The 15,525-nt window shown below is 44.0% G+C and overlaps 1 protein-coding gene across 1 annotated transcript; it reads left to right on the top strand.

The window, feature by feature from the left end:
* The first annotated feature begins 170 nt into the window (after nucleotides 1-170).
* On the top strand, nucleotides 171-1,577 carry LOC135545221 (mitochondrial import inner membrane translocase subunit Tim8 A-like). Its single transcript, XM_064972846.1, has 2 exons — nucleotides 171-351; nucleotides 734-1,577. The coding sequence occupies exons 1-2, from the start codon at nucleotides 235-237 to the stop codon at nucleotides 893-895; spliced, it is 279 nt and encodes a 92-aa protein (XP_064828918.1). The 5' UTR covers nucleotides 171-234; the 3' UTR covers nucleotides 896-1,577.
* The last annotated feature ends 13,948 nt before the right edge of the window (nucleotides 1,578-15,525 follow it).

The following is a 15,525-nucleotide window of genomic DNA, read 5'->3' as shown; positions in this document are numbered from 1 at the left end:
TTGCACATGACATTAAGGATAGTCAGAAAGGGAGACTCAGTATCTCTGAGAGGAAGTTGATCAAATGTATTTATCACGTCATTTTTGTTGGACCCAAATCCAATTAAATGTACTGTTGTTAGGGACGCACTTTCTGATTGGTCGAGCTCTCTTCCGTTTCCTGTGATGCGCCTAGCCTATCCACACACGTGAAGGTCTGTGAATATCTCTGTTCAATTTATAAGCGATTTCTGCATGAACATGGAGAACCAAGGAGCAACAGCAGACCCTCAACTTCAGCAATTCATCGAAATCGAGTCCCAAAAACAAAGATTTCAGCAGTTGGTTCATCAGATGACTGAAGTGTGTTGGGTAAGAAACGTTTCCGCAATTATATCTAGCAAGCTAGCTAGCTACTTGAACATCAATTGAATGAATGCATAGACAGTTAGCCAATAGTACAATGGGCATGTAGACTCCTTAATTGTACTAGCTAGTTCGCGTTTAGTAGCTAGCCAGTTGGTAATGCCGGTTAGTTACAGCATCCTCTGGACGTCCCAACTCTGACGTCACCCCATTAAAGTTGAAATTTCAATCGGTTAGGGTAGAGACGCACCAGGGATTCCAGATAACACTAACCATAAAAAAGGTTTTTAAATGTTAAGTTATTCATGCCTGATGCAATGTCCTCCACTCCATGTAATGACGTGATCCAACCAATGATTGAACACCTGTCTCCTCTGGTTCTCCACAGGAGAAATGCATGGACAAACCTGGGCCAAAGCTGGATTCCCGGACAGAGATCTGCTTTGTGAACTGTGTAGAGCGCTTCATTGACACTAGCCAATTCATCCTGAACAGACTGGAGCAGACACAGAGGAGTACGGTCTCCTTCTCAGAATCCATGTCTGAATAGTCTAGCAACAACCTCCTCGATTGGATGGACTGACAATCAAGATGTGGCTTACAGCAATACCAGCTTTCTATATGCAATGAGAACACTGTCCAAAAAACAGGGTGGGGAAGAAACATGACGTTTTGATAAAAGTTCCTTGGTTTTGCACCTTGCATCATGTCACCGAGACAAATAAAGAGTCTTGGCCAATTTCTCTCACCTAGCAGGACACAAGATTAATGCCACGTTCACGTGCTAGTCAGACCTAGGAAACTTAAATTTCCGACCCGCTAACTGATTGTATTAATACATGTTCCGCGTTCAACAAGTTGTACACTTCCGAGTTTCCGGCTATTATTTGGTTGATTGCAAATATCTTCTAATTGTTTTTCTGAAACTGTTGTAAATTGAATGAAAGAGCCTGTCGCATGTTGATCATATCATGATAACTGAGATGGGAGATCTTTCATTCGTCTGATTTTATAAAAATCTTAACCAGCTGTTGAGGTTGTGTCCTGGGGCATTGAAGAGAAGGGCCAAATAAATGGGACAGTCAATTCGCCACCGCCTAGGAAAGCCACTGGAACTCACTGCATTCAGTGTTTGTACTCTGACTTGATAATGTCTTGTTGGGAAATGGGCATAATCTATAGCTGAAACAAGTGTTCCATTGTATATTTGCAATAAACAAATATATTGCCTACTTTGTCATCATTGGCCATGATTTGAATACAATGTGGTCCCAGTATTAGGGTATTGCTGCGTAAAAGGTTGAAGATAATTGTTTATTCACATACTCACAACTAAAGAATCAGCAGTATTTTACAAATAAATTAAATACAATAGTTAGTATGGCACATGCGGTAGGAAAGAGCCTCAGTTAATACTGATTCATATCCATGATCAGTGAAATAATACAATTGAGGTATTACAGCAACTTGTTAGTCAGATTTTGTTGAATCTTCACACAGCCAGTAACTTTTTGTACGAAACACAGATTTAACTGCCTACACTAAGGTAAATGCTGCATTGCCTTGATTCACAGTAGGTCTTGTGGCATTTTTAAAGACATTAAAATCCAGGAATGAGACCAATAGGCCTATCAATAAGTCAGTGAAAAACAGAGGGCAGTTTGGTAAACTTTGATCTCAAAACTAATATCAATACATTCAATTTGATCACACTCCGTGACTTCATATTTTAAAGTGTGTACCTTTAACTCATTCATAGCACTACATACAGTTGAAGTCGCAAGTTTATACATACACCTTAGACAAATACATTTAAACTCAGTTTCATGATTCCTGACATTTATTCCTAGTAAAAATTCCCTGTCTTAGGTCAGTTGGAATCACCTCTTTATTTTAAGAATGTGAAATGTCAGAATAATAAGTGATTTATTTCAGCTTTCATTTCTTTCATAACATTCCCAGTGGGTCAGAAGTTTATATACACTCAATTAGTATTTGGTAGCATTGCCTTTAAATTGTTGAACTGGGGTCAAACATTTCGGGTAGCCTTCCACAAACTTCCCACAATAAGTTGGGTAAATTTTAGCCCATTCCTCCTGACAGAGCTGGTGTAACTGAGTCACGTTTGCAGGCCTCCTTACACGCATTTTCAGTTCTGCCCACAACTTTTCTATAGGATTGATGTCAGGGCTTTGTGATGGCCACTCCAATACCTTGACTTTGTTGTTCTTAAGCCATTTTGTCACAACTTTGTATGTATGCTTGGGGTCGTTGTCCATTTGGAAGACCAATTTGCGACCAATCTTTCACTTCCTGACTGATGTCTTGAGATGTTGCTTTAATATATCCACATAATTTCCCCCCTCGTGATGCCATCTATTTTGTGAAGTGCACCAGTCCCTCCTGCAGCAAAGCACACCTACAACATGATACTGCCACCCCTGTGCTTCACGGTTGGGATGATGTTCTTCGGGCTTGCAAGCCTCCCCCTTTTTCCTCCAAACACAACGATGGTCAGAATGGCCAAGCAGTTCTATTTTTGTTTCATCAGACCAGAGGACATTTCTCCAAAAAGTACGATCTTTGTTCCCATGTGCAGTTAAAAACCTAGTCTGGCTTTTGAATGGTGGTTTTGAAGCAGTGGCTTCTTCCGTGCTGAGCGGCCTTTCAGGTTGTCGATATAGGACTTGTTTTTGTGTGGATATAGATACTTTAGTACCTGTTTCCACCAGCATCTTCACAAGGTCCTTTGCTGTTGTTCTTGGATTGATTTACACTTTTCGCAACAAAGTACATTCTTCTCTAGGAGACAGAATGCGTCTCCTTCCTGAGTGCATGGTCCCATGGTGTTTATAGTTGCGTAGTATTGTTTGTACAGATGAACGTGGTACCTTCAGGCGTTTGGAAATTGCTTCCAAGGATGAACCAGACTTGAGGTCTACAATTTGTTTTCTGAGGTTTTGGCTGATTTTTTATTTATTTTTTCCCCATGATGTCAAGCAAAGAGGCACTGAGTTTGAAGGAAGGCCTTGAAATACATCCACAGGTACATCTCCAATTGACTCAAATTATGTCAATTAGCCTATCAGAATCTTCTAAAGCCATGACATCATTTTCTGGAATTTTCAAAGCTGTTTAAAGGCACAGTCAATTTAGTGTATGTAAACTCTGAACCACTGGAATTGTGATACAGTGAATTATAAGTGAAATAATCTGTAAACAATTGTTGGAAAAATCACTTGTGTCATGCACTAAGTAGATGTCCTAACCGACTTGCCAAAACTATAGTTTGTTAACAAGAAATTTGTGGAGTGGATGAAAAACGAGTTTTAATGACTCCAACCTAAGTGCATGTAAACTTCCGACTTCAACTGTACATAAACCAGTTTTATATACTTTAGAAACAACATCTAGAGATAAACGGCAGGATTGAGGTCAATTCAGTTTAATTCAGGAAATTAAATTAATGAAAAAAATAAATAATAATTTGAGTCATGAATTGAGCTTCAATCATACGGAATTGACCCCAACCCAGGTGTTAAGTGGTGACAAAGCCATTGTTCCTCCACATGGAGCACTCTGGATAATTACCCACGCTTTGAGCTCCCCTCTATGGCCAAGGCCACGTAAGGCTGCTGGCCCCAGGGGGACCCTGGAGGCCCCTTCCTCAGGTACAGTGAGTCCCAGCTGAATGTGATGTCTTCACAAGCATGAAGGAGGAAGATACCCAGGTTGATTGTGAGGAACCCACTGACAGTTCCCACAGCTCCGTCCATGGTCATGCTCAGCCACTCCTTGAAGAGGATGGCCGAACACACCATTACGGAGGTGGGGAAGAACACTTAATAGATGGGCGTGACAATGGACGTGTTGTAAATGTCCAAGGCTTTATTGAGATGGCTGATCTGGATGCTGACTCAGATCACCAGGCAGATGAGTAGACACCAAAACAGGGGTTCCTTTAGGACAGTGGTGCCATTGAATTGCTTGATGACAATGCACAACAGACACAATGAATCCTGGGGGAGACCACAGTCGGAACGCTTGAATGAGTACATTCTGGGAGCATGATGCAATAGTTTATATTCTTGCATTTTTACATTAACAAGCCAATTATTTTATGGATCAGTGGCTCTTAACCAATGCTGAGTGATTTAGCATAGGTCACTATGAGACATTAATATGACTGATGTAACATGTTTTCTCAAATTTTAATCTTAGTTCGTAGCAGGCTGCTCCAAAATGATTGTCAGCGCTATCAAGGAGATTGGCCTAAAGAAGGCGCCGTACATATTTTAATCGTAATAAAATAAAATAAAATAAAAATGGATTTGTCACAAGTGGCGAACACAGCGGTTGTAGACTTTACAGTGAAATGCATGTTTATAAGCCCTTCCCAACAATGTAGAGTCGAAAGAATTGCCCTAAATTACAAAGTCGGGATGGAACTCGTAAGATGTCGCCCTTCTCCGTCGTCGCCATCTTACACAATGAGTAGGGTTGGGAATTGCCAGAGACCTCACAATATGATATTATGACGATACTGAGTGCCTTCAGAAAGTATTCATACCTCCTGACTTATTCCACATTTTGTTGCATTACAGCTTGAATTCAAAATGGATTAAATCGATGTTTTGGCTCACCCATCTTCACACATTACTCCATATAATGAAAGTGAAAACATGTTTAGACATTTTATCAAATGTATTGAAAATTAAATAGAGAAATACATAAATTTACAAAAGTATTCACACCCCATTGCTATGACACTACAAATTGAACTCAGGTGCATCCAATTTCCTTTGATAATCCTTGAGATGTCACTACATCTTTGAGTCCACCTGTGGCCAATTCAATTGTTTGGACGATTTAGAAAGAAACACACCCATCTCCATATAAGGTCCCACAGTTAACAGTGCATGTCAGAGCGGAAACTCTGGCAAGGAACTGTAGGTCTCAGAGATAGAATTGTGATGAGGCACAGATCTGGGCAAGGGTATAAAACAATTTCTAGAGTGTTGAAAGTTTCCAAGAGCACAGTGGTCTCAATTATTGGGAAATTGAAAAAATATTGAACTACCCAGACTTTGTCAAGAGCTGGCCGTCTGAGAAACCAGGCAAGAAAGACCTTGGTCAGGGAGGTAACCAAGAACCCAATGACCACTCTGACAGTACTACAGAGTTCCTTGACTGAGATGGGAGAACCTGCCAGAAGGACAACAGTCTCTACAGCATTTCACCAATCTGGGGCTTTATGGGAGAATGGTCAGACGGAAAAGGCACATGACAGCGAGCCTGGAGTTTGCAAAAATACACATGAAAGACTCAGTGCATAGGGTAAAAGAGCTTGTGGTCTTATGACACACATTTTACTCTTTGGCCTGAATGCAAAGCACTATATCTGGAGAAAGCAGATATAGTCACAGCCTATTATCTGCCTAATGCCATTCTTACCGTGAAGCATGGTGGTGGCACCATCATGCTATGGGGATGCTTTTCAGTGGCAGGGACTGGGAGGGAACAATGAATGGTGCCAAATACAGGCAAACCCTTGATGAGAACCTGCTTTAGAGTGCAAACGACCTTAGACTAGGGGGCGAAGATTTATGTTCCAACAGGACATTGTCCCCAAGCTTACAGCCAAAGCAACGGTGGAATTGCTTCAGAATAAGAATGTGAAAGTCGTTAAGTGGCCCAGGCAATAAAGAGACTTGAATCCCATTGAAAATCTGTGGAAAGACTTAAAATTGCTGTTCACTGCCGCTACCCATCGAACCAAACAGCGCTTGAGAAAATATGCGTGGAAGAATGGGAAAAAACAAGCAATGGACATTAGACCGGATGAAATCTGTCCTTTGGTCTGATGAGTCCAAATTTGAGATTTTTGGTTCCAACCGCCGTGTCTTTGTGAGACGCAGAGTAGGTCGGATGATCTCTGCATGCGTGGTTCCCAGGAAGGGAGGAGAAAAATGGAGTCATGATCAGATTTGCCAAAAGGAGGGCAGATGAGGGCCATGAAGACATTTTGATTTGGTTTTACTGTAGCAGTGGTCCAAGGTTTTTCCAGCGCGAGTACTACAATCAATGTGTTGGTAGAACTTCGGTAGCGTTTCCTCAAATTTGCTTTGTTAATATCCGCAGCTACAATAAATGCAGCCTCAGGATATGTGGTTTCCAGTTTGCATAAAGTCCAGTGTAGTTCTTTGAAGGCCATCATCGTATCGGCTAGAGGGGGAATATACACGGCTTTGACTATAACCGAAGAGAATTCTCTTAGGAAGTAATACGGTCAGCATTTGATTGTGAGGTATTCTAGGTCGGGTGAACAAAAGGACTTCAGTTTTTGTATATTATCACAATTACACCATGAGTACTTAATCATGAAACATACACCACTCTTTTCTTCTTCCCAGAGAGTTCTTTATTCCTGTCTGCGCGATGTACTAAGAACCCAGCAGGCTGTACAGACGGGGACAGTATATCCCGAGAGCGCCATGTTTAGATTTAACAGAGTATGTTACAATCCCTGATCCCTGGAAGGAGATCCTCATCCTGAGCTTGTCTACTTTATTATCCAGAGACTGAACATTAGTGAGTAATATACTCGGAAATGGTGGATGGTAGGTCGGCTCCGAATACCTCTTCTCCGCCGAATGTTTTGGTGCAGCCTCTGGAATAAGTTCAATTGCCCTGGTGGGTACGAACAAAGGATCCAATTTGGGAAAGTTGTATTCCTGGTCGTAATGCTTGTGAGTTACCATCACTCTGATATCCAAAAGTTATTTCCGGCTGTATGTAATAACCCCCTAAGAATTCTGGGCTAATAATGTAAGAAATAACACACACATGAACAAAATACTGCAAAGTTGCTTAGGAGCTAGAAGCAGAGCTTACATATCTGTCTGCACCATAGTTCCACAGACCATACATGTGCACTCTCATTGGACAGTGGGAGGGAAGAAAATGTCACAAATCTTGGAGAACGTGGTGGAGTGGACCCCCTGGAGAGGTCTCAGCGGTTCACCACAGACAGTATGAGGAACTTCTTCCTGCACCAGGGGTCCCGGACACAGACTGTGACTATGACAATAATAAAGTGGACAAACTGCTCAACACTGAGCTGAGAGATTCTTTAGGTGGTCTTTTAAACCACTGCACTTCCCCATCTCTCAACCCAACTCAGGTCTACCCCCCATTTCTGCACTGACTCCTTCCCCAGTCAACGGATCGAAGAACACGAGGGGAGGGCTACGGATGAAGACTATCACATGCTGGAAGCTGTACATTCAATACCAGCTGTGGTGGAATAGCTCTACGAGAGAGTGCACTTATACAAAGCTCTGGAGGCCATTAACGGGTGTGTGAGGCAGACCAACGGCTTCGTCCAGCAGCACATGCCATGGAAGTTGGACAGGTTTGACAGTACACCATCCTCAAGCGTGTCTCTAGAGTATCTGAGGATATATGGGACACTCCTCCAGCCCATAGTACCAGAGATGGCAGATAAGCTTCTGTCCAGGCTGGAGGTGAAGGCAGAGGAGAAGAGCTGGGCTGCTCTGGACTTCCTGGTAAAGTATAAGGGAAAAAACTATTGAATGTCACTTGTGTACTGCATTATTTTTCCTGCATGTTTGAGCTTGCTTGACCGCTGCTCATGTTTACAATTGATAATTGTTTTATCCTGTCACCAACCCCTTCTGCTAACAACTTTATTATTGTTCTTTATTTTATCATGTTGAACAATTTACAGTTATAATTTGCATTACAATATTATGCCCCACCACCACCTCCCATAGCCTCGTAATTACCAGACTGACGTCCATGCAGCATCAGGCTGCTCATGGGATCAGGCAGCTCACGAGGCTACTGCTCCACCTCCTCTGAGGATAATTCAATTATTGTTCTTATTGTTCTTAATTTTATCAAGGCTAGGATTCAATCAAAGGTGCGTTAATCATGAACCCGGATCTTCCAGCCTGTAGCCAGACCTGCTAACCATCCCCTCAGTTCAGGAGAGTGTGTACTTACACTTCACTATTCTACAAACTCTGAAAATAGCAAGTCCCTCACGTGTGCAAACCTCTCCAATGGCCCAAAGGGACGTTGCCATTAATGTAACAATTATAGCAAACTGTGACAGTGTAACCGTCCATGTGGATCTCGAATGCGGCTTATGCCTTTGATATATTCCTAGCCCAAGTTACAATATAGTTTACATTGATTTTGATTATTGTTTATTGATGTATTGTTTTGCAGACTACTTTATCATTAAAAAATGTATCAAAAAGGAAGTGTGTTTTAATGTGTCTGTCCTATATCTGAGAGACATTAGAAAGATCAGGAAATGTAGTTTCTTTTTTACCCATATTTAACCCATTTTTTTTGCACTAAACTACTTTCATATATATTGCCATTCATTTGTTTAACTGGTACCTGGCTACCTTTATACGGGCCATCTTCTCGTGTTTGTGAGACTCTCACCTTTCCATAGAGGGGTCATATTAGTTTGTGGGCCAAACCGTTCGGACACTACAGACGTTTTCGTGAGAAGACCAATTTTCAGGACCTCATGGTCTGACAAACACCGCTGTAACTCTGTCACGTTTCACCACACATGCGGAAGGCCGGCATTGGAGGATGCGGTGGATTGAGACACAGCCCATGCAAAAAAACAGATATCTCTAGTTTAAAACAGACGGCTTTTGATAGAGATTGTTTTATTATGCTAATAATATTTCAGAGGACATCGACTCTAGGGTTACGTGCGTGTAAATGGATTCCCCTTTTATGCACATTTCTCTCTATTGTATTCTGACCTTGAACTTAATGGAAAAATACACCAAAACCACTTATTCCTATAATTTACAGTGTTAAATAACACTATTATGTGAGAAAAGAAATATGTGAACATATGTTTCCTTTTGTCTTTATAATGAGGTTGATAGCAACGTATGAAAATGATTGTGGAAATCTGTTGCAGCTCAAGTCAACTACAAAACACACAATGCAATGCTCTCTCTAAGGGGTAAGCAGACTTAGCTACACACAATAATAAAAATTCAATATCAGAATGTGAAGTAGCTAGTTAGCTGGCAAACTGAAGTTATCGCCTACGATCATTACCTTACTTACTGTTTTGGTCAGAACTTGAAGCAAAAGCTACCTAAGCATGAGCAAGGTTGCAACTTGCAAACCAGTCTTTCGTGCTTCTCAACCATATTGCTGTCCAATGAAATCGTCTGTGTCATCATAAAGATGTTAAGATGGGGCCGTGGGTTTGGACCAGAAGTCCCTTCAGCAGCTGAGCACATGCTGCAAAGATACGAAGTTATCGCCTACGATCATTCGTAGGCGCCTACGAAGTTATCGCCTCTGCATCATTCCGGGTTGGAGCGAGCGGTCGCATCTACACTTCGGTCCGCAGGTAGTATAACTTTTCATTACATTTTTCATTACATTTCATTATAGTACAACGGTTTGATTTGTCTAATCTTAGCAATTTCTTCTTAGCTAGCTACATAGCCGTCTTTGTATCAAAGATAATTGCGTAATTATCGTATTTCGTCGTCCTAACGTAATCTACACTGCTATCTGCCCAGCAGCTAGCTAAGCAGCTAGCTAACGTCCACTGTCCACCAGCACTGTAGAAACTATTACACTCAACTGAACGACTCGATTAGTGAAGTGTTAGCTAGCTACATAGTTGTCTTTGCTGTCTTCGTATCCAAGATAATTGTGTAGTTTAGAGTGTGTAGACTTAGAGTGATTATCTTAATTTACCGAGGTTAGCTAGCCAGCTATTTGTCGTCCTTAACGTAGGAGATGCTGCTAGCTAGCTAGCCAACAGCTAGCCAACCTCTACCGAATAGAACTTCAACTAACTTCCGCTTCGCTCCACAGGTAGTATCACATTTTCATTTCACTTCATTACAGTACAACGGTTTGATTTGTTTGATCGTAGCTAGCTAGCTACATAGCCGTCTTTGTATCTAAGACAATTGTGTAGTCTAGAGCGATTTTCTAGGTTAGCTAGCCAGCTATTGTCGTTCTTTTAACGTAACGTAACGCAATCAACACTGCTAGCTAGCCAGCTAGCCCCCGAATAGCAGCACTGTAGAAACTATTACACTTGACGGAACGACTTGATTAGTGTAGTGTCAACATCGCAGCCACTGCCAGCTAGCCTTCTCCAGCAGTACTGTATCATTTCAATCTTTTTAGTCAATAAGATTCTTGCTACGTAAGCTTAACTTTCTGAACATTCGAGACGTGTAGTCCACTTGTCATTCCAATCTCCTTTGCATTAGCGTAGCCTCTTCTGTAGCCTGTCAACTATGTGTCTATCTATCCCTGTTCTCTCCTCTCTGCACAGACCATACAAACGCTCCACACCGCGTGGCCGCGGCCACCCTAATCTGGTGGTCCCAGCGCGCACGACCCACGTGGAGTTCCAGGTCTCCGGTAGCCTCTGGAACTGCCGATCTGCGGCCAACAAGGCAGAGTTCATCTCAGCCTATGCCTCCCTCCAGTCCCTCGACTTCTTGGCACTGACGGAAACATGGATCACCACAGATAACACTGCTACTCCTACTGCTCTCTCTTCGTCCGCCCACGTGTTCTCGCACACCCTGAGAGCTTCTGGTCAGCGGGGTGGTGGCACCGGGATCCTCATCTCTCCCAAGTGGTCATTCTCTCTTTCTCCCCTTACCCATCTGTCTATCGCCTCCTTTGAATTCCATGCTGTCACAGTTACCAGCCCTTTCAAGCTTAACATCCTTATCATTTATCGCCCTCCAGGTTCCCTCGGAGAGTTCATCAATGAGCTTGATGCCTTGATAAGCTCCTTTCCTGAGGACGGCTCACCTCTCACAGTCCTGGGCGACTTTAACCTCCCCACGTCTACCTTTGACTCATTCCTCTCTGCCTCCTTCTTTCCACTCCTCTCCTCTTTTGACCTCACCCTCTCACCTTCCCCCTACTCACAAGGCAGGCAATACGCTCGACCTCATCTTTACTAGATGCTGTTCTTCCACTAACCTCATTGCAACTCCCCTCCAAGTCTCCGACCACTACCTTGTATCCTTTTCCCTCTCGCTCTCATCCAACACTTCCCACACTGCCCCTACTCGGATGGTATCGCGCCGTCCCAACCTTCGCTCTCTCTCCCCCGCTACTCTCTCCTCTTCCATCCTATCATCTCTTCCCTCTGCTCATACCTTCTCCAACCTATCTCCTGATTCTGCCTCCTCAACCCTCCTCTCTTCCCTTTCTGCATCCTTTGACTCTCTATGTCCCCTATCCTCCAGGCCGGCTCGGTCCTCCCCTCCCGCTCCGTGGCTCGACGACTCATTGCGAGCTCACAGAACAGAGCTCCGGGCAGCCGAGCGGAAATGGAGGAAAACTCGCCTCCCTGCGGACCTGGCATCCTTTCACTCCCTCCTCTCTACATTTTCCTCCTCTGTCTCTGCTGCTAAAGCCACTTTCTACCACTCTAAATTCCAAGCATCTGCCTCTAACCCTAGGAAGCTCTTTGCCACCTTCTCCTCCCTCCTGAATCCTCCTCCCCCCTCCTCCCTCTCTGCAGATGACTTCGTCAACCATTTTGAAAAGAAGGTCGACGACATCCGATCCTCGTTTGCTAAGTCAAACGACACCGCTGGTTCTGCTCACACTGCCCTACCCTGTGCTCTGACCTCTTTCTCCCCTCTCTCTCCAGATGAAATCTCGCTTCTTGTGACGGCCGGCCGCCCAACAACCTGCCCGCTTGACCCTATCTCCTCCTCTCTTCTCCAGACCATTTCCGGAGACCTTCTCCCTTACCTCACCTCGCTCATCAACTCATCCCTGACCGCTGGCTACGTCCCTTCCGTCTTCAAGAGAGCGAGAGTTGCACCCCTTCTAAAAAAACCTACACTCGATCCCTCCAATGTCAACAACTACAGACCAGTATCCCTTCTTTCTTTTCTCTCCAAAACTCTTGAACGTGCCGTCCTTGGCCAGCTCTCCCGCTATCTCTCTCAGAATGACCTTCTTGATCCAAATCAGTCAGGTTTCAAGACTAGTCATTCAACTGAGACTGCTCTTCTCTGTGTCACGGAGGCGCTCCGCACTGCTAAAGCTAACTCTCTCTCCTCTGCTCTCATCCTTCTAGACCTATCGGCTGCCTTCGATACTGTGAACCATCAGATCCTCCTCTCCACCCTCTCCGAGTTGGGCATCTCCGGTGCGGCCCACGCTTGGATTGCGTCCTACCTGACAGGTCGCTCCTACCAGGTGGCGTGGCGAGAATCTGTCTCCTCGCCACGCGCTCTCACCACTGGTGTCCCCCAGGGCTCTGTTCTAGGCCCTCTCCTATTCTCGCTATACACCAAGTCACTTGGCTCTGTCATAACCTCACATGGTCTCTCCTATCATTGCTATGCAGACGACACACAATTAATCTTCTCCTTTCCCCCTTCTGATGACCAGGTGGCGAATCGCATCTCTGCATGTCTGGCAGACATATCAGTGTGGATGACGGATCACCACCTCAAGCTGAACCTCGGCAAGACGGAGCTGCTCTTCCTCCCGGGGAAGGACTGCCCGTTCCATGATCTCGCCATCACGGTTGACAACTCCATTGTGTCCTCCTCCCAGAGCGCTAAGAACCTTGGCGTGATCCTGGACAACACCCTGTCGTTCTCAACCAACATCATGGCGGAGGCCCGTTCCTGTAGGTTCATGCTCTACAACATCCGCAGAGTACGACCCTGCCTCACACAGGAAGCGGCGCAGGTCCTAATCCAGGCACTTGTCATCTCCCGTCTGGATTACTGCAACTCGCTGTTGGCTGGGCTCCCTGCCTGTGCCATTAAACCCCTACAACTCATCCAGAACGCCGCAGCCCGTCTGGTGTTCAACCTTCCCAAGTTCTCTCACGTCACCCCGCTCCTCCGCTCTCTCCACTGGCTTCCAGTTGAAGCTCGCATCCGCTACAAGACCATGGTGCTTGCCTACGGAGCTGTGAGGGGAACGGTACCGCAGTACCTCCAGGCTCTGATCAGGCCCTACACCCAAACTAGGGCACTGCGTTCATCCACCTCTGGCCTGCTCGCCTCCCTACCACTGAGGAAGTACAGTTCCCGCTCAGCCCAGTCAAAACTGTTCGCTGCTCTGGCCCCCCAATGGTGGAACAAACTCCCTCACGACGCCAGGACAGCGGAGTCAATCACCACCTTCCGGAGACACCTGAAACCCCACCTCTTCAAGGAATACCTAGGATAGGATAAGTAATCCTTCTCACCCCCCCTTAAATGATTTAGATGCACTATTGTAAAGTGGCTGTTCCACTGGATGTCAGAAGGTGAATTCACCAATTTGTAAGTCGCTCTGGATAAGAGCGTCTGCTAAATGACTTAAATGTAAATGTAATACGAATAATAACGAACCCAATACATCATTTTCTTGATGAGGGGACAGTTCTTTAGTGACCCATATTAAACATGGTTCCTATTCATACATTAAATCTTCCATAATTTTCTACAGATAGTAATAAAAATGATACTGTACAAGCAACAGAAAAAAATGCCTCCGGCAGCTCCAATGTATTGAGCTGTTGTAGACTTCAGACCTGTGCATGGCAGTAATGAGTGATTTACATTAGAAGTGCCTAAGAGGCATTTTTCCAGTTGCTTGTCATTTTGTATTTGAACCTTTTTTGGAAGTACATACCGACCATAATGGGAGTAAATGAAGATAGTTGCTCAGCAAAACTGCACATTTGGTGAGTTACAAATGTATTTTGACATAATGCTTGCAGAGCTGTCTAATGGGAGTTTGAATCAGAGCTTCCTGTGCGTTTGAGGAGACACGACATACTCATCGTCTACATCTCTAAACACACAGATACTGGGGCAGGTTTCAACCAGCTTCGCTGCTTGAACGCTGTCATGGCTGCCTGTAAGTATCCAAATGGGTCAGATCAGCTTTGCAGTGGATGACTTCGGCCAGACCCCATCTCGCCTGCAGAGGGGAGGAGAAGGGATCTGGCGGGGGCATTGATGGTTCACACTCTGTTGTAACTCAAAGATTAGAACTTTCAGCTATCTTGCTCTCCAAATTCACACAGGAATGTGCCTTTGTTTCACAAACATTTTCACACCGAAACTCTAACACATTCTAAAGCAAACTTCTGGAACAACATTTCTAACATAGAACGTGGGCGATCTAAAGAAGGTAATTTCAGTTGTTATTTTGTGATGTCATTAAATTTTTTAAAGGAAATAATGTATTTTATTTTGTATTTATTTCACCTTTATTTAACCAGGTACGCCAGTTGAGAACAAGTTCTCATTTACAACTGCAACCTGGCCAAGATAAAGCAAAGCGACATAAACAACAAAGTTACACATGGGATAAACAAACGTACAGTCAATAACACAATAGAAAAGTCTATATACAGTGTGTGCAAATGCTGTAAGATTAGGGAGGTAAGGCAATAAATAAGCCATAGTGTCGAAATAATTACAATTTCGCAATTAAAAACTGGAGTGATAGATGTGCAGAAGATGAATGTGCAAGTAGTGATACTGGGGTGCAAAGGATAAAAAAAATAATAATATGGGAATGAGGTAGTTGGGTGGGCTATTGAGAGATGGGCTATGTACAGGTGAAATGATTTGTAAGCTGCTCTGACAGCTGATTCTTAAAGTTATAGAGGGAGACATGAGTCTCCAGCTTCAGTGATTTTTGCAATTCGTTCTAGTCATTGGCAGCAGAGAACTGGAAGGAAAGGCGGCCAAACGAGGACTTGGCTTTGGGGATGACCAGAGAAATATACCTGCTGGAATGCATGCTACGGGTGGGTGCTGCTATGGTGACCAGTGAGCTGAGATAAAGTGGGGCTTTACCTATCAGAGACTTATAGATAACCTGGAGCCAGTGGGTTTGGCGACGAATATGAAGCAAGGACCAGCCAATGAGAGCATACAGGTCGCAGTGGAGGGTAGTTTATTGGTGACAAAACAGACTGCACTGTGATAGACTACATCCAGTTTGCTGACTAGGGTGTTGGAGGCTATTTTGTAAAAGACATCGCCGAAGTCAAGGATCGGTAGGATAGTCCGTTTTACAAGGATATGTTTGGCAGCATGAGTGAAGGATGCTTTGTTGCGAAATAGGAAGCTGATTCTAGATTTAATT

The sequence above is a fragment of the Oncorhynchus masou genome, chromosome 9 (genome assembly GCF_036934945.1).
Source record: "Oncorhynchus masou masou isolate Uvic2021 chromosome 9, UVic_Omas_1.1, whole genome shotgun sequence".
Classification (NCBI taxonomy): domain Eukaryota; kingdom Metazoa; phylum Chordata; class Actinopteri; order Salmoniformes; family Salmonidae; genus Oncorhynchus; species Oncorhynchus masou.
The sequence above is the reverse complement of the archived record's forward strand: the minus strand, read 5'-3'. Positions and strand labels throughout refer to the sequence as shown.